Here is a 17692-nt window from a genome sequence, read left to right on the forward strand (position 1 = left end):
TAGTTGATGTTTGTGAGTAGATGTTTTTTTGTTTTTGTAGTGTGGTCCGAGCTGATGATGAAAAATAATATAACAAGATTTCATTAAAGTGAATGTTGTGGGGTTTGTTTTTTGGTTGGCCCTCACACTTCAAATCTAAAAAAAAAAAATCTCATTTCAAAGATCTTCCCTTCTTGGAAGCTGATTATTGATGAACTATTTGTATTCATGATGATAAATGTTTGAAACCCGCTCTGAATAGGACAGGTCTATTTAGACAAATAGAGAACAATGAGAGATTTATTCCGGTTAGATTGGAGACGGGAGACCGAAATTATACTTCCCATCCCGACCTGATCTGCTTCAGTTTATATAGAGGTTACTTTTAAAATATATATAAAAAAAATGTTAGATTGTTCGATCAAAGGTCATCTAAATTCACACTGCACCTAAAGTTTTACTTTAAAAAAAGTTTTCAAATGAATAAAAAATAATATATTTTCAAAATAATGAGTATTATATATATATATGCATATAACTTAGACCATTTTAGAATGGTCATTTTGAATTGATAGATCAAGTTAACTTTATACATAAATGATGTTCACTTTACACTTCAGGAGTCATCGACTCATTTAGTGGTCCATATCTACACCCACTTGAAATTACTCCCTATTTTATTTTTTAAGTTTTGACTTTGATGTTTATGGGTCATAAATACCCGACACAAGCAAGAAGACGTTGAATTTATCAGTTCATCTATTATACCAATAAAAAAAAATTACAATATGAACCATAAACACGTAAAGTTTGATGAGTGTGATTCAATATGAAAAGGTCATCAGACTCACCCTTAACTTGAAAAAGAAGGAAAGAGGGGAAAGATAGCATATCACCAGAACGAGGCAAGGTTTGAAATCCTACGGGAAGGGATACCTTGCGAGCCAGGCGAGATGAAGGTGACGAAGGCAACCTACTTTAAATCATAGTCGACTTAATTATTTTCGTCCCTTTCTTGTGGGGGAGGGGGTGCCCATTATCTATCTCAATACTCCTATCTATACTCTCCCTTTTCCACCATCTTCACTACTTCACCTATTTTCTTCCTTGGTTTCTAGGGAGGGTGTGGCCATCTATCTCAGGTTGTTGATACCAACATCAGACATTTCCATCTCAAAAAGGCCTACAGCTTCCTCGACATTCGCTGCTCGATCCCTATGACGACTAGTTCTCGAAAATCTCAAGCAGAAGCACCAGAGCTCATTTCAGTGAGAATGTGATGGTACCTACTGTAATCTGAGGTGTTTTTGAAACCAGGAGTTAAATCTGACAGGAATCTCAAAACTGCTGCCAAATGTTGCGTGTCATTGGTCGCAAAAGCGGCTTGAAGAAACAATGAAGGCCGGACAGTGTCAACCTGCATCACATTTTCGGAAAGTCATTCCAAAACCAATATATAGACTAAATCGCCAACATGAACATAACTCTACGGTAGTTGACATATACTTCTTTTCTTAAGACGGAAGGTTCAAATCTCTATAGACACTCTACATTTAAATGGACCAAATCCCACTGCACAAGCATAACGAAGGCTCGGCATTTTTTGAGATATCGAAGAAATTACCTTAAACTTACGAGCATAACGCAATGCTTCAAGGTAATATCCATCCTGCACGAGCAGAGACACATAATCATGATGTAGAGAAAGCTGCCTGAGCATATCTAGACCCAGTTTCCTTGTCTGAAGATTATGGCGACCAGACTCCAGCAATTGCAAAGCAACCTCTTTAGAAGGTTCTAGAATCTGTTAAAAGAAAAAAATACCTCTAACTAATAGATTCATTTGTGGCACTCTCACTTCTAGGGCCACAATTTCATTAAGGAAGACCATGTAAGAAAAGATTCAATACCTTTTGCTGCACAAATAATCCAATTTCTGTGTATCGTTCATTGCGAGCCAAAATTTGGATAGTCAAAACATAGATGTTTGGGTTTACTTTGATCTTTTCCATATTAATCCTACAAATGGGAGAAAGAGTGAAACCAAATGAACATAGCTTATGGTTGACGCAAGAATATAAAGCAGTGATCAAGGCTATATTTCTTGAAACCTATAATTAGAACTTCTCCATGCATAGGCTATATTTCTCTATCACAGCAAGTATCAACAAAGAGTTAAACGAAGAAATGATCAAGCTGCTAGCACTACTTTAAAAAGAATGCAGAATGAAGATAAACTTTTGAACGCACAATCATATCATATTGAACGCGTGTGAGAAACTGGCATGCTGCAATCAGAATGCAGCCCATTTAGCTGATTCTACTAGCGAGTTCAAATCACTTTTAAATTGAAAGAATATAGCATACCGGCGGAGGAACTCGATAATTATGGCCAGCAAGTAAGAAGGATCTCCGACTATCTCTTCCTCAATGGGAGCGAACACAAAGCTGTACATCTCATCAGGTGAGATAGCTGGTGACAAAACCAGAGACCCTTCATCAGATACATCGTCATTCAACCGGTTACATCCTGGTCCAAGATGTTGGTATTGTGAAGATGATGCCTGAATGTCCGTAGAACTTATTGTGCCTCTCCATCTTTCCTGGTCAACTATAGAATGATGGTTTCCTGTATATAGTTGATCAACATCAGCATTCCCCTCGGAATCTGAAGACGGAAATATTGAAGTTCTGTGAGGAGCTTCACTTTCCATTCCAGCAGTTGAATCACGGGTATTACCACCAGGTACAGGGCCAGAACCACTAACTTGAGGCACAACTGACTGCGACCTGTCAGTTTTTGATTCTTTGACGCTGGGATCTACTTTGCTTGAGAGGGTATATGATGAGACTAGAACATCTATAGCCTTAGCAACAGTGGCCACCGGCCTGTGCTCCAGAATCATAGTTCTTGTCAAGGTCAAGCACAGCTGTTTAGCCTGAAGATCAGCAGGAATTATTTAATCGATCAAGCAAAGAAATACTAGTTACATGCACCAAAAAAACTTGAGAGCCACAGCATACTAATAGCCAGCACACCATATGAAACCTACGTTAGGAGAAAAAAACAGTAAAGGGAAGGCAGTGTCTGCTCAGGGTATGGGTAGATGAAAGAGAGAAATGGTTTGTGTTAAGTCTTATTCTTAAGAGGGAGTTGCTCAGTTGTGAATATAAGTACTTAACAACCAAATAAATGAGAAGGAAATCATCTTGAAATTATTTGGGGTTTTGGGAGAGCTTTCAGACCTCTTGAATGTCTGAAGTGAGATGTGATACCTTTTTATATTATCAATAAAGGTTACTATTGGTGTTTGTGATATTTACATTATTACCATTTATCAACCAAGAGCATAATTTTTTTATGAGAGATTTTATTCAGTCTGGTGGTTCCTATAAGCCTGTAAATAATCTAGTGAATTGGGACTGATCCTCTCTTCCCACTCAGCTTGGAGGTTTGAGGGAGAAGAACTCGACCCGTTTTTGATAAAGTGGCTATGGAGATACGCTTGAGAGGAAGACCATCTATGAAGGAAAACCATAGAAGCTACCTAACTGTGGTCTAAGGGAGTCCAGCTTGTTACCAAAGGCAACTAATGAATCGGCCAAAGGAAGGCCTCGGGTGGATATTGCTAAAAAGCCCTAAACCCTAAACCCTAAACCCATAAATACCGACTAGAGAGCTGTTTTGATGCTAAAAAGCCCGTTAGGCTGTTCTCTCTTCTATTTGTTTATAGAAGTTTTGAAGTTTCTTATGGGGGAAAAAAGGGAAACAATTCAGAACAAAAAGGAACTCTTGTATTTGAAGCACAAATCCGCAGACCCAATCATGAAATTAAAGCTCTACCTTGCTAACCTCCAATTTCCGTCGCTGCAAGAATTCTAGAAGTGATGACACTTCTGAGCTACTGGAAGCGATTGCCTGCCACAAAAAAAGAACTTCAGTGCCTAAAATTTTTTAGAAAAGGGGAGAAAAAATAATAAATAATAAATAATAAATAATAAAATAAATTCAACCCAACCTCTAAGTCAATATGTATCTTCCACACTAATTTGTTGACGTGATCACAAATCAGGTCAGGGACAAGAAATTTCCAACCATCCCCATAGACAATTGCTTCATCAGGTTGATCAGCTTCTAAACTGGCATTATCTTGCTTACTACTTTGGACATCAATATTGGGTCGAGGAAAACCCCTTAGCAACAAAGGAAGTGGGGCAGATATGGGCGCCCTCGAATCAGCAAAAATGTCATAAAGAATTACTACTTTTGCATCTACTTGATGGACAAGCAACACATTGTCAACCACGCTCACAGCAATCCAGCTCGAGTAGATTGGTAAAGAACCCTGCAGAAAACAGTGACTACAAAGTATAACAAATCCTCGGTCGAAAATTGATGCCAAAGTGGTAACTTAGAAATCTAGAGTAGATATGAAGCCTGATTATTGTACAGCAGAGCTTGATCCCGTTTGAACCACAACACCTATAGAGAACTAGAACTTGAATTGAAACCTGACAGACATCATAATAAGACTTCTGACAGACTACTGCATGGTAAAGCCTATTCACGGATAAAAAAAAATCAATCTACATGCATAATTTTTTTAAACATATACCTGTTGCACAACAGCATCACGATAGAACCGGTAGGTATGAAGTAGCATTGAAATTCTATCCACTTGCAAGCAATATATTCTTCCATAGCTGACAAAGGTTAAGAAAATATGCATATATGAGTTTTAAATTTGATTAGAAATAAAATAAATTTCTCAAAAAATGTAAAAAGATAAAAGGAGCAAATTGACAGAGTCCCCTACACAGTGATAATAAAGATGTCCTCTACAGCTAGGACAGGCTTGCTGTTAGCATCAGATTTTGCCATCGCCATCTCAAACTTAGGCAAGCGAACAATCCCTGCTGCTGAAAGCTAAACAAGAAAAGGGCATCCAAGTCAGACAATGAGCATATATTCAAGTTTGGTAATTGAAAATCTAGCATAATTTACATAAAATAGCAACAAGATAAACACAGAATATAACAAAAATTAGAACATGTATATATCAATTATTACATTTAATTTAATCAATATGTAGGCTGTAAGAGAACAGTGATTATAGTAATTACAAACTTGAACACTCTTTGGGGAGTTTATCCTCGTATTCAAAATTTGCACCTGAAATCCATGGAAAGTTTTGCACTGCATCCCAGAAGCCATAAGCACCAATCGACTTTCATGCGTGTAGGCATACCAGCTCACATTCAATTTCTTTGACTCCACCAAGTGGAGGGACTTTGAATCAGACTTATAAGCAAACAAATCCAGTCCGCTGCAAGAAAACTTCATCTTAGCCAAAAAAAAAATATCTACATGCAAAAATTACTGACAGCACCCTCTAAATCCTCGATAATAAAAAAAAGAAAGCAGCAAAATAACAAGTGGATCAAATGATACTGCATTTTGAAAGCTATGTCAAACTCCAATCATAATACAAAAATGAATAAAGGGCACTGACATGCCCAAGTTTTTTTTTGTTTGCTAAGCGTAGGGGTAAAGGGGCAAGTAGCGTTGTAACAACCCAAGCCCACCACCTAGCAGATATTGTCCTCTTTGAGCTTTTCCTTCAAGGACTTCCCCCTCAAGGTTTTTAAAACGCATCTGCTAGGGAGAGGTTTCCACACCTTTATAAGAAATGCTTCATTCCCCTCTCCAACCATTGTGGGATCTCACAATCCACCCCCCTTGGGGGCCAGCGTCCTCGCTAGCACACTGTCCAGTGTCTAGCTCGATACCATTTGTGACAGCACAAGCCCACCACTAGTAGATATTATCTTCTTTAGGTTTTTCCTTCAAAGGGTCCCCTCAAGATTTTTAAAATGTGTTTGTTAGGGAGAGGTTTCCACATTCTTATAAATAATGTTTCGTTCCCCTCTCCAATCGACATGGGATCTCACAAGCGTCCAATGCTACAAAAAAAGACTCCTTGTGTCTAAGACTCCAATGCTTATCTTCAAAAAACCGTTTTGTTTCGTTCTCTCCGAAGTTTCCAAATCAACACATGAGCATAACCCAAGTTAAAAATAACCATCAACCTCATCCTTAGTAGGATAATTCTCTTAGATTGACAATTCAACCAAGGTATCCTTGAAGTTTTATAATTTTCTACTTTAGCTTTTCAAACCATGAAGGAAAAGTTTTGTTTCTTCGATTAAAAAAATAAAAAAAGAACAAAGGTATCCTAGAGAAACTAGATGTGGCAAGATCAAGAGACTAGGGAAGAACTAGTTTTTATTTATAATGTTTTTGGAGCCAAAAAAACTATGGACGTCCAACCATTAACCTCCAAAATCAGATCATACAAATTCCTTCATGCCCATTTTGTATGCCCTTTTTAGTTTAACAACCATGGTCTATTTATTAGAAACCTTTAGATACCTCACCTATCCCATTGCCTATTCCTCCAAAAATTGTTCGCTTTCTAACCTTTCCAAAATCTCCCACACAATCACAAAGATAAAGTTTGTCTAATGATATTAGGTTTCCCCTGCAAATTATGTCTTGAAGTGATTCCAATTTTCACTCATAAACTTGAAACGGCCTTAAAATCTGCTCTTACCTGGTTTTCACAAATACTATATTGCACAAGGGACAATCAGTCCAAAAAAATCCCAGAATGCTCTCTGACTCTGGTCTACAACTCTGACTAAAAGTTTCGCCTGTTTCTCTGACTAAAAACTGTATCTCGTGACTTGATCTTTGTATTGCAATAATCTTTAAGTCCAAGGAATACCGAATAGATAAAATCGGCCCTTCCATAACAGCATCAGCAGTATAAGTGACAGCAGGATTAAACGGAACAGTTTTCCATGAGAAGATCTATATGAAAAACAAAAGAAACATTGTCAAAACAGGTTTATAAGCGCCAGATGTACTTTCAGAACAAGTGCATAAAGCAGCTCAAGATCTATTACCTGATCCACGGTTGGGCAGATCAGTAACTTATTTCCATCATCAAAAAACAATCCCCCTGGTCCAGGAACGCTACATCTTAAGGGCGGATATTGTATATAAGCATGTGAAAGAGCACTGGATTTGCTTAGACCAGCATTGGGTTGTAATCTCGACGGTCTTCCAGACATTTTATCAAGTCACCTCTTAACCTTGAAGAAAGCTTTTGAAAGTGGAACCAAGCAACTTATGCAACCCAAATTAAGCTTATTCACTCAAACCTCACTAAAAAAGGAAAAAAAAAATTAATGACATTAGGAAAGCAGAAAACATGTGCAAATGTTCCAGTAGATCTTTATAAGAAGGTTAATACCACATTTGCTTCAATGTCGTGAATGTAGAAAATTTCTCCGATTGCTATACTCCCAAGGTAAAGCCAAGGACAAAGGAAAATTTCTCCCATCATTTTAATATTTTCTTCAATGAAGCAATGATGCTTATGATTTCCCCCGAAGCTGAATCCAACAACCATTTGATTAGAAATTATGCTTATAGAAACGATGCACAACTATGTTCTTTTATTTATTTATTTTCACTTGTATATAAAACACTCTTGTGATCTTGGCCAAATTATTTCTAGTTTTTAAATTTGACTACGGTTTCAAAAACAATTTTGAAATTAGATTAGAAAACAAATAAAAATATGGTAAATAGCACAATTTTAAAAAACAGAAAACCAAAACCAAAACTCTTACCAATCGGGCGTTACAGTTATTTGATTCCTCATACATATTCCTTTTTTCTTTTTCTTCTTTTTTTTATAAGAAACTTTGTTTCCTCATATTTGTTAAAAAAGGAATTGAATATTGATAAATACCGTATTTTGCATGCAAGATTTTAGTGCAATAAATTCTTTCAAACACATATCACGTTCAACTTTTGGAACCTTCGCAGCAACACAACCCCCATATTGTTTTGCCTACACAAACAAAAAAATAAATAAATAAATCAATTTTAATTTTAATTTTTTTAATAATAAATAAATAAATAATAAAGCATACATGGGACCTCAATAATAAATGGCCCCTGGTCCATGTTCTCTTACTTTCCTAAATCATCTAAATCACAATTCGAAAAATAAAAATTGTTTTTTTTTTTGAAGTTTTTAACAGTTCCATAAACACAAAGCCACCAAATAGTATCAACCATATGTTGCAGATATTGGAACTTAAAACTTTCAAGAAGCAAACTACCATGGGTTGGCCAAAGCGATCAGAAGAGTAAAAACTATAAACCCAAGTCCTTTAGAGCTTATGAGCTTGTGGGTTTAAATAGTGATGACCACTATTTAAGAGATTGTCTCACGAGTCGGTGAAGCTATACATAGTCTAACCTGAACATGAGAAAATAACAAACAAAACAAGACTTTCTAGAAGCAGCAAGCATGCAGGTTGAAAACAATCAGATTGCAGTACAACATGTTAGCTACTAATCAACACTTCAAATTCATGAAATGTATTTCCTTAATATAAGAAACAAAGATATTAAATAGGGGAAAAAACACCTTGCCTAACAAGGGGATTAAACAAAAATGCCCCTAACAAAGGGATTGTGTGTCCATCATTCATAAGTCCTTCTGTTCCTGCCCTTTCGAGATAAGGGGCAGTTATTGTGGAGGGGTACTTTCTTTAAAATCCTTTAGGGCGTTTGATTGAACAGAATAACAGGACCTCTAGGAGGTAGAGATATCGAGTGAGGAGGTTTGATCCTACTGAGGCTTGAAATGTCTTTTTGGGCTCCCGTAGTCAAAGAGGTTCGTAACAATGTGCTAGGTTTTATTCTTTTGGATTGGAATCCTTTTTCGTATAGCTAGTCATTGAGCCACCCTTTCTCAGGCTGTTTTTTTTTTTTTTTTTTTTTTTTTTTTTTTTTTTTTTTTTTTTTTTTNTCCTCTTGTTTTCTTTCATATTTCGCAAAGAATGTGGAATTCCTTATTAAAAAAATGGTGTAACTACAAAAGTGTGTGCCTAAAGAACTTCAACTAGTGGTTTTACAAAGCATGTCAACTAGGGAAAAGGCATAACCTGGAATTCCATCTTTGAACCCTGTTATGAGTTGCAGTTTTGGTCTCAAATGGAAATCATACATGCCTATACAAATTTCCCAACTTCAATTTCCCTTTTTCTTTTGGGAGGGAGTAAATAAGTGAATCTACCAAGCCCAAAGGCAAAGAGATTATATATATATATATATATATATATATATATATATATATATATAAACACACATGGCTATACCAATGTATGTATATATGCATATATAAGCTGTTCAATTAGTGCACACACAATAAAAATTGAAAATAAATAAATAAATAAATGAACCTCCCCAACGAATTTTTGGCAATTGTAGATAAAATAACCAATAGTCAAGACCCCAAATTTTTGCTATTAAACATAGATTCATACTTCTTTCTTATATGAACCAAATGCATCGTCAAAAATAGGTATACCTAGGCTAAGGGGCAAGAAGCCGATCCTCAACCAAGGTTATGATTCTAACAAAAAAAAATGGCACTCCAACGACCATATCTCATTGAATTTATAGAATTGCCTATAAAAGAATCACATACCTGAGACGCACAAGTAACTAGAACACGCTTGAGCAAGGAAGCCGTTGCTTTGTCCTTGCGGTCCATAGCACTGTGAAAATTCGTGTACAAATATTATATTCAAGCACATATGATCCATAAAGCTTCGTAGTGTAATCTAACAAAGCATGATTTCTTTAAGCGATAACAACCCACAATTCAAATTGTGCCCTAGAATCTCACTCCTCAGAAATTCAGACGTCTTGGGGATACATTTTAGAAGAAATTGGTGGGAAATTGACACAATAAAACTTCAAAACAAATTAGGAAAAAGGAAAAAAGACAGGAGATTTACCGAATCGGGCAACACCCATACGAAAGAAATCGCAACGAAGCTGGGGATTCTGTGAGGAGAGATTGATAGATAGATAGATAGATAGATAAATAGAGACCGCGGGTGTGAAATTGTAGTTGAGAGACTGGGAAAGATCAAATTTTCTTCTGGAATTCCTTCAGGCGGCAGCGTTGTTCCGAGTTTTGAGACGGATAGCGGGTTTACCAGTATCTGCTATTTAACACAAAAGTTACAGTCAAGGGGTTTGCTTCCTACCGTTTACCTCGCAAATTTTTATAAATTAATAAATACTCCCTCGACTTCGCATTAATTTTGTTTTTTACCTAAATTATTTAATTTTTACACTTTTAGCCCATCATATATTTCTACTTTGTCCTTCAATTTTTAAAATTAACAATTTTGACCCAATCTTTAAAAAATAATTACTCAACGTCCTCCACGTGAATTGACTGATTGGAAATATGATTTAAATTAGTTAAATTAATAAAAAAAAATACTTTATTTCAAAAATACATTTAAACTTTTAAATTTTCAATAATATTTTTAAAAGTAAAAAAAAAAAGTTTAAACTTTCAAAATAAAACAATTTCATCAAATTGCAATTTGAATTCCAATTTTTATTGTTCAAAGAAAAATGAGTTTTTGAAAAGAAAAAAAAAAAGAATTTTGTTTTTTTTTAATATTTTTAATTACTTATAATTTAAAAAACGACAAGATGACTATCAAATGAGAGGCCTTTGTATATAATTTTTGTTTTTCACTCTCAAAGTGTCAGAATTAGGGGTGCAAGTCGAACTCAAAAACAAAATAATTTAAATTTTTTCACGTTGAACAACACGTCTTGAATTTGAATTCACAATACATAAAATTAAAATTTCGATTTTGAACTTTTATGTTCGCATCTAATAAGACCTTGAACTTTAAAAAAATATTAAATAAATCTCCGAGCGTTTAAACTTGTGCTTAATAGGTTCATGAATTTTAAAATGTCAAATAAGTCAATGTCCTATTAGATCCAGAATTGAAAGTTTAAAAATCTATTAAAAACGTTTTAAAGTTCATATACCTATTCCACATAAACCTGAAAGAGATCGAACTTGGTAATTTAACCGAATATCAACCGTTATATTGGTTTAGTTTGCTCGACCAGTTATAAATACAGAATTGAACCCATAAATTATCAGAAATGATCACTTCAACAATGAATATGCTAGCAGTAATGACATTAGAAACAACACAGAAAAGAAGCTGTAGATGCAGCAGATAGAAAACTTCTACACAATATTGTAGAACAGTTGCAAGTTTCCCTTTGAATGTCAATCATTTCCCTCACACCCATCACCCTAAAACCTTTCTAGAGACGCTAAAATCTTTCTAAAGACGTTTTGGATTGGATTGTGTAACAGTCCAAGCTCGCCACTAGCAGATATTGTCATCTTTAGGTTTTCTCTGCCGGACTTACCCTCCAGGTTTTAAAATGTGTCTGCTACGGAGAGGTTTCTACGTTCTTAGAAGAAATATTTCGTTCTTCTCTCCAACCGAGGTGGGATCTCATAAATTGGTTGTGCTTATTACTCGTAGATCTCCCTTTCGAGCAACACAGAAAGGTTCGTTCTACAATTTGGTCCATTTGAAGTGAAAGGAACCCAAGAATCTTTGAACAAGGATGGATCTTTGTTTCTTGGCTATCTATTGGTGTAAACAATTATAACTCTCTTATATCAGCTGGAGAAGTTCCTTTGTAATCTCTATTTGATGGATTCTCCCCTTTGAACATTTCATGTAATCGACCAAATTGTTTCCTTTCAAAAAAAAAAAATAACTCTCTAACCTCTTGGTCGATCTAGATGAACTATGCTAAAGTTGGCCTACTATACCCAAGACCGTTAGCTAATCAAAGTCGGCAATGAACTATACTAAAGTTGGCCTATTATACTCAAAACCGTTAGCTAATCAAAGTCGGCCATGAACTATGCTAAAGTTGGTCTACTATGCTCAAAACCATTAACTAATCAAGGTCAACTATGCTAAAGTTAGCCTACTATACTCAAAACCGTTAGCTAATCAAAGTCGGTGATGAACTATGCTAAAGTTAGCTAATCAAAGTCGGCAGTACCATCCACAAGTTCCACCCAAAAAACAATATTTTGATTTAACCTCTTCAACTCAATCAATTGTCCTTAAAGCTATTACATAGTCACGATTCTTAGTTCTACAACACGTGGAGTGATTCAAATCTCTGACTTCTTGGTCGAAGGCATATGACTCATCTATCATTAAACGGTAGCTGGTTATACCAGCGTTATAGAAGACACTAAAGCTTTGAAACTCTTACATTTCTTATGAGAATGATGGATGGTGCAAGGATAATGTTCTATGGGTGCAGAAGAGGAGGAATTACATGCTAAATGAAGAAACCTTAAGGCCATCTAGTTTATGAAATGGAAAAATGTTTGGTATAGTAAGAAGCTCAAACAGAAAAGTAATGCAATAGATCATTGAACGAAATCAAAGCTTTCAAAAATGGTAGCGTAGCTAAGAACATTTTGATGAACAGCCAGCAAAACACACAGTTCAATCTCACTGTCATGACCAAGGCAATAGAATCATTGAACAAAATTTAAAAGATCAGAAGCTTATATTGATCCAAAAGAAGATAGTATTATTTCCAAATCTAATCAAGAATGCAAGTGGAGATTAGAATCAAAGCTATACTAAGTCCGGAACTCACTAATTAACAGATAGAACCCTAGTAAAAGTAAGCCTAACCAGATCAAATCAAGTTTTTATCAGAATTCATAATCGAAATGGGGGAAAAGGTGAAATAATTTGATCCAAGCCTGACCTAAATCAGTTCGTCTTAGGATCTGGCATCGGGAACAAGCCGGCGGCGGCACCGGCGCCTCTCGGTGGCGAGAATCCCAAGAACTTCTGGAGATTGGTCCGAATGCTAATCGAACAGAGGAAGTACAAGAACGCCATGGCGCAATCGGTAGGATCGTCACCGAGTAACCCTCGGTGACTCATTTTCATCACAAGCCCAAAAGGCTTGAACGGCAATTTGGCAACAACCTTGCCCTCGAAGAGCGAATTGAGCAATCCAAAGACGACGAACAGAACAAGAGCAACAACGGCGCCGGATTTAAACTTGAAAAGCGAGAGGTCGCGGCTCGATTCCTTAAGACTGGTCTCGACGCGATCGATCTTCTTGGTCTTCGATTTCTTGACGTTGATTTTGGAGGTGTCGGTCTTCATGGTCTCGAGCTTTTTGGCGGCCTTGTCGATGGAGGATCGAAGGGTTTTGTAGGAGTTGGTGCGGTAGATGAGAATCCATGAGATGGCCTCGCAGATGACGGCAGTGCAGACAGAGATTCCGACCACCGTGAGGCTGTCGGAATATCGGAAGGAGGAAAAGAGGGGGATTGTGGCCATCGCCGGAGTTGGAAGAGAAAATGAGGGAATCCGAGGGAAAGTGCGATGAATTTGTGTGGAGAACTGGATTTGGATCCAAAGTAGTAACTGGGCTGAATCTGAATGATGTTCCTCCGAATAAAAATATCAAATTTGACTGATTTATTATCAAATTTGTTCGTCTTCTTGTTGAAATTGAAATTGAGATTGTACTTTTAGTTTCTTAAGTATAATCTATACTTAAGATTATACTTAAGAGTATCTCAAGCTGTTACAAATGATATCAGAGTCAGACACCAAGTGTGCAATAGACATTGGACTCCAAAGAAGTGGATTGTGAGATCCAACATCGGAACACCAAGTGTGCAATAGACATTGGACTCCAAAGAAGTGGATTGTGAGATCCAACATCGGAACAGGTGTGGAAACCTCTGTTACAAATGGTATCAGAGTCAGACACCAGGCGGTGTGCAATGGGACGTTGGACCCCAAGAAAGTGGATTGTGAGATCCAACATCGATTGGAGAAGGGAAACAAAGCATTCCATATAAACCTCTCCTTAGTAGACGTGTTTGAAAACTGTGAGACTAACGACAATCCATAACGGGCAAAGTGATACAAATTCCACCTGCAACTGCAAGATTAAGCCTTGATATATACATATATTTCATGTCTAATTTGTGCAGCAAAATGTTTGGAAATTGGATAAACAAAATTTGGTTGTTTTATCATTGATCATCACAAGAATATTATGGGAAGGTGATGCAAATGATAAAGTTGATAATCTCTGATCCATGTTGGTTGCTTAAACTTGCATCCAACAAGATTGATACAAATACATTACTATTTAATCTTAATCAGATCAAATTCCTAAGTTGTTTGGGTGAAAAAAGGATGATAACTAGATGAGCAAGATTTGGGCATCTTGACAACTTCCTTTCAACGGTGCTTTTAAGATTACAAATTACAGGAGAGATTACTGCGCCTGCGCCTGCGCCTGCATGTTAACCAAACGTGTATATAAGCTCATGGACGTGGTTGAGACTCGGGTCCTGGTGGTTTTGTAGAATTCATGAGTGGTTGTAGAGCCTTAACCACAATTGTCATATTTGGCCTGAAGTCCGCTTCGTACTGAACACACAGTGCTGCTACTGCTGCCAACTGACAGAGATTCACACCAAACAATACTGGAATAAGAATCCATTCTCAAACATATATAAACATGAAATCCACTCAAGAAAATGTATGGGGTGCACTGCTACTGCTGCCAACTGACAGAGATTCACACCAAACAATACTGGAATAAGAATCCATTCTCAAACATATATAAACATGAAATCCACTCAAGAAAATGTATGGGGTGCACTGCTACTGCTGCCAACTGACAGAGATTCACACCAAACAATACTGGAATAAGAATCCATTCTCAAACATATATAAACATGAAATCCACTCAAGAAAATGTATGGGGCTGCTTTTCACCTTCCTACCCAAGAGAAACTATCATGTTTCAGAGTAATAGATGATTATCATGGCTTCTTAGACCCATTTACTAGTGTTCTAGCACGAAATCTGTAATAGCTCAAGCTCACCGTTAACAATTATTGTTTATTTTGGCCCGTTGCGTATCACCGTCAGCCTCAAAGTTTTAGAATGCATCTAGTAGGGAGAGATCTCCACATCCTTAAAAAAATGTTTCGTTCCCCTCTCTAACCAATATAGGATCTCACAATCTACACCCCTCTAATACCATTTGTTACCGCCAAAGCCCACTGTCCACAGATATTGACTGCTTTGGCCTTGTTACGTATCGTCACTCACGATTTTAAACATATCTACCGGGGAGAGATTTCCACATCCTTATAAGGAATGAGGATTCATTTCTCACCGACCAATGTCGGATATCAGAAAATGACGGGAGTGTTTTATAAGCAAACACTTTAGCTCAAGCATTAATGCACTTATATGAGCATAGAACAAAACAACACAAATGGATTGCTACTAAGCAATAATCAAAGTTCTTGCTAAGGTACTTATATTGAAAGCATATCAAAAAACATCTTTTTACGTACAAAGTTGAATGATCGCAATCCAACTTTGAAAATTGCACTTATGTGATTACACAGTAGAAGATACCTTTGCTATCGCTTTCGGTGGGTAATCGTTGTTTAGCTTGGGATCTACACACTGTTTCACCTTGTCCTCACTTAATCTCGGTGTTGCCTGCAGAATAATATGAATGGCTAATTAGGACCGAGTACACTGCAGGCTCTAAGAAGAATGTAGTAAGGGAAACCTTACCCAAGTAACAAGACTTTGTTGTCCCTTAGGCATCGTGTGATCTACTGGCTTTCGTCCTGTCAAAAGTTCGAGAAGAACTACACCGAAACTATAAACGTCACTCTTCTGAGTTATCTGTCCTGTCATAGCATACCTAAAAAAAGCAAGACATAAGATGGTAAGTTTTAAGTTGAATCGTGTAACGGTCCAAACCCACCGCTAGTAGATATTGTCCTCTTTGGGTTTTCCCTTTCGGGCTCCTCTCGTTTGCTAGGGAGAGGTTTCCACACCCTTATAAAGAATGTTTTTTCTCCCCTCAACCGATGCAGGATCTCACAATCCACCCCGTTAAATCTAAACATTTGGACACCAAAATGGAATTTAAAATACACAAGTAGACACACAAAGGGCTTACTCTGGAGCATGGTATCCAAATGTTCCTAAGACCCTAGTTGAATGAAGTCGTGCCGCTGTGTCAGAAGACTGATTCGTCAAGTTGAAATCAGCAATCTTTGCAAGGAAGTCGTCGAAGAGAAGAACGTTACTCGACCGGATATCACGATGAACTATGGAAGGCTGAACCTTCTCATGTAAATATTCAAGGCCTTTTGCTGCACCATAGGCAATTTTGACTCTCTGATTCCAAGTAAGAACAGGACCAGGCTCAGCCCCTTGTACTCCTTTTCTTCCTGCACAAGAAAAATGATCAGAACAACAAAAACAAGAAACTCTCTTAACTTAAATCGACATACCATGTAATATATCGTGCAGAGAACCCATTTTTGCAAACTGATATATCAATATTCGATTATTTGCCTCCAAACAATACCCAATTAACTCCATAAAGTTCTCTTGCTGAAGTCTAGAAACAATGGATAGCTGCAACACCATGACAACACATAAATACAATAGCATTACAATGAAGATACTAACATCTCATTCATACTTGTTCAATATCAAACCTGAGCGGCAAAATCAGTATCAGGCTCTGGTGAAGAACTAGTATCTAGTTTCTTTATTGCAGCAGCCTGACCGCTCTTTAACGTCGCATAATAAACCCGGCCGTAGGAACCTTCACCAATAAACGATTTCGTACCGAAGTTACCCGTCAACCTATTTAGCTCATCCAATGGAATGACTGGTGTTTCAATAGGCAACACTTGCTGGGGAGGTCCACCTCTGACGGCATTGGAACTCCTGGGCTCTCCTCTCTCGCTGCCTACAAACCATAAATCAACATACATAATCCCGATCTCAACAAACCACATCACATCATCCATAGCCACAAAAAGGCAAATCCCACATTTGAATCCACAGAGCCAACCAATATGCCTAAGAATAAAGACTAAAAAACAACAAAATTCAACAGAATTCTGCGCTTCCCAACAAACAAATTGCGTGCAAGAACAGAACAAGGAAAGAATCATCAGGAAGGACCATTTACCACCATATGTGTTTCCCCTCGGTGGGGCTGTGTATTGACTCGAAGGCGCGCCAAAATTGTCCTCCTCCACACCTCCGCAGCAGAACATCGCTTCTCGTCAATTCGTGGTAACCTAAAAAACCTACAGACACGGGAAAATTCATCAAATGCATATAAAACAAGACGATCGAAATCAGAAAAGGGCATCTTCAAAATCGAAGATATAAACAAAGACTTAAATTAAAAACCCATCGGAATTTCGTCGAGGAAATGGAGACCCATTTGCGGATCGCGATGATGGAGGAAAGAAAAGAAAATGAAGCGATCATTGTAATGAAAGATGAAGAAAAAGGAAGGAAAATTGACCTGGGATGCGATTAAAAATGGAAGCGAGGGACAGAAGAAAGAGATTGAAAGCGAAAGGAGAAAGGAGGGGAGGGGGAGGAGGAGGAGGAGGAGACTGCCAGCAATGGGTTCCTGAAATGGCGATGGGAGGAAGGTGCACTTTGTTCTATTTAGCGGGAAACTCGGTTGCGACTTGTATAACCGCTAAAACCAAACCCCTCAGACGTGCCTTCCACGTTGCACGTTCATTCTACCTTTGCCTCTCTTTTCAATATTTTTATTTCTTAAATTAATTTTTTTTTCATTCTTATTTATTATACACGTCAATAATTTTACAACAAAATACATTTGTGTGAGCTCTAAAAA

At 37.2% G+C, this 17692-nt stretch overlaps 3 protein-coding genes across 6 annotated transcripts; all 3 read right to left on the reverse strand.

Moving 5' to 3' along the window:
• Positions 1-714: 714 nt before the first annotated feature.
• Positions 715-10104, reverse strand: LOC111790855. 3 transcript variants are annotated; one of them, XM_023671959.1, is made up of 15 exons: positions 9868-10104; positions 9555-9624; positions 7803-7904; positions 7299-7440; positions 6949-7210; positions 6594-6853; positions 5153-5306; positions 4797-4906; positions 4596-4683; positions 3999-4325; positions 3833-3898; positions 2347-2918; positions 1890-1998; positions 1604-1783; positions 715-1396 (listed from the first exon to the last, which is right to left on the reverse strand). In XM_023671959.1, the coding sequence occupies exons 5-15, from the start codon at positions 7114-7116 to the stop codon at positions 1220-1222; spliced, it is 2211 nt and encodes a 736-aa protein (XP_023527727.1). In that variant the 5' UTR covers positions 7117-7210; positions 7299-7440; positions 7803-7904; positions 9555-9624; positions 9868-10104; the 3' UTR covers positions 715-1219. The 3 variants fall into 3 exon arrangements, with proteins under 3 accessions (XP_023527727.1, XP_023527726.1, XP_023527725.1); XM_023671958.1 differs by having other exon boundaries at positions 3824-3898; positions 7302-7440; positions 9868-10103; XM_023671957.1 differs by having other exon boundaries at positions 3824-3898; positions 9868-10103.
• A 2372-nt stretch (positions 10105-12476) lies between these two features.
• LOC111790857 (calcium load-activated calcium channel) lies at positions 12477-13457 on the reverse strand. Its single transcript, XM_023671960.1, has one exon. It carries the CDS (start codon positions 13297-13299, stop codon positions 12718-12720), a length of 582 nt encoding a protein of 193 aa, XP_023527728.1. The 5' UTR covers positions 13300-13457; the 3' UTR covers positions 12477-12717.
• Positions 13458-13971: 514 nt separating this feature from the next.
• On the reverse strand, positions 13972-17498 carry LOC111790858 (probable protein kinase At2g41970). Of its 2 annotated transcripts, none has more exons than XM_023671961.1 (8): positions 17348-17496; positions 17003-17123; positions 16521-16777; positions 16311-16437; positions 15974-16247; positions 15580-15712; positions 15415-15501; positions 13972-14439 (listed from the first exon to the last, which is right to left on the reverse strand). In XM_023671961.1, the coding sequence occupies exons 2-8, from the start codon at positions 17088-17090 to the stop codon at positions 14305-14307; spliced, it is 1101 nt and encodes a 366-aa protein (XP_023527729.1). In that variant the 5' UTR covers positions 17091-17123; positions 17348-17496; the 3' UTR covers positions 13972-14304. The 2 variants fall into 2 exon arrangements, with proteins under 2 accessions (XP_023527729.1, XP_023527730.1); XM_023671962.1 differs by lacking the exon at positions 13972-14439 and adding an exon at positions 14461-14659 and having other exon boundaries at positions 17348-17498.
• Between the last annotated feature and the right edge of the window lie 194 nt (positions 17499-17692).

The sequence above is a fragment of the Cucurbita pepo genome, chromosome LG03 (genome assembly GCF_002806865.2).
Source record: "Cucurbita pepo subsp. pepo cultivar mu-cu-16 chromosome LG03, ASM280686v2, whole genome shotgun sequence".
In the NCBI taxonomy this organism is placed as follows: Eukaryota; Viridiplantae; Streptophyta; class Magnoliopsida; order Cucurbitales; family Cucurbitaceae; genus Cucurbita; species Cucurbita pepo.

What these genes read in the sequence shown, in the direction of transcription:
- LOC111790855 (XM_023671958.1), bottom strand. Translation starts at nt 7,116, where the DNA reads ATGTCTGGAAGACCGTCGAGATTACAACCCAATGCTGGTCTAAGCAAA. An exon ending in GACATCTTTATTATCACTGT is followed by an intron (nt 4,684 to 4,796) that starts GTAGGGGACTCT and finishes AACCTTTGTCAG; the next exon opens with CTATGGAAGAATATATTGCT. An exon ending in GTTATGCTCGTAAGTTTAAG is followed by an intron (nt 1,397 to 1,603) that starts GTAATTTCTTCG and finishes AATGTGATGCAG; the next exon opens with GTTGACACTGTCCGGCCTTC.
- LOC111790857 (XM_023671960.1), bottom strand. Translation starts at nt 13,299, where the DNA reads ATGGCCACAATCCCCCTCTTTTCCTCCTTCCGATATTCCGACAGCCTC.
- LOC111790858 (XM_023671961.1), bottom strand. Translation starts at nt 17,090, where the DNA reads ATGTTCTGCTGCGGAGGTGTGGAGGAGGACAATTTTGGCGCGCCTTCG. An exon ending in TCTGCACGATATATTACATG is followed by an intron (nt 16,248 to 16,310) that starts GTATGTCGATTT and finishes TTTCTTGTGCAG; the next exon opens with GAAGAAAAGGAGTACAAGGG. An exon ending in AACAAAGTCTTGTTACTTGG is followed by an intron (nt 15,502 to 15,579) that starts GTAAGGTTTCCC and finishes ATTATTCTGCAG; the next exon opens with GCAACACCGAGATTAAGTGA.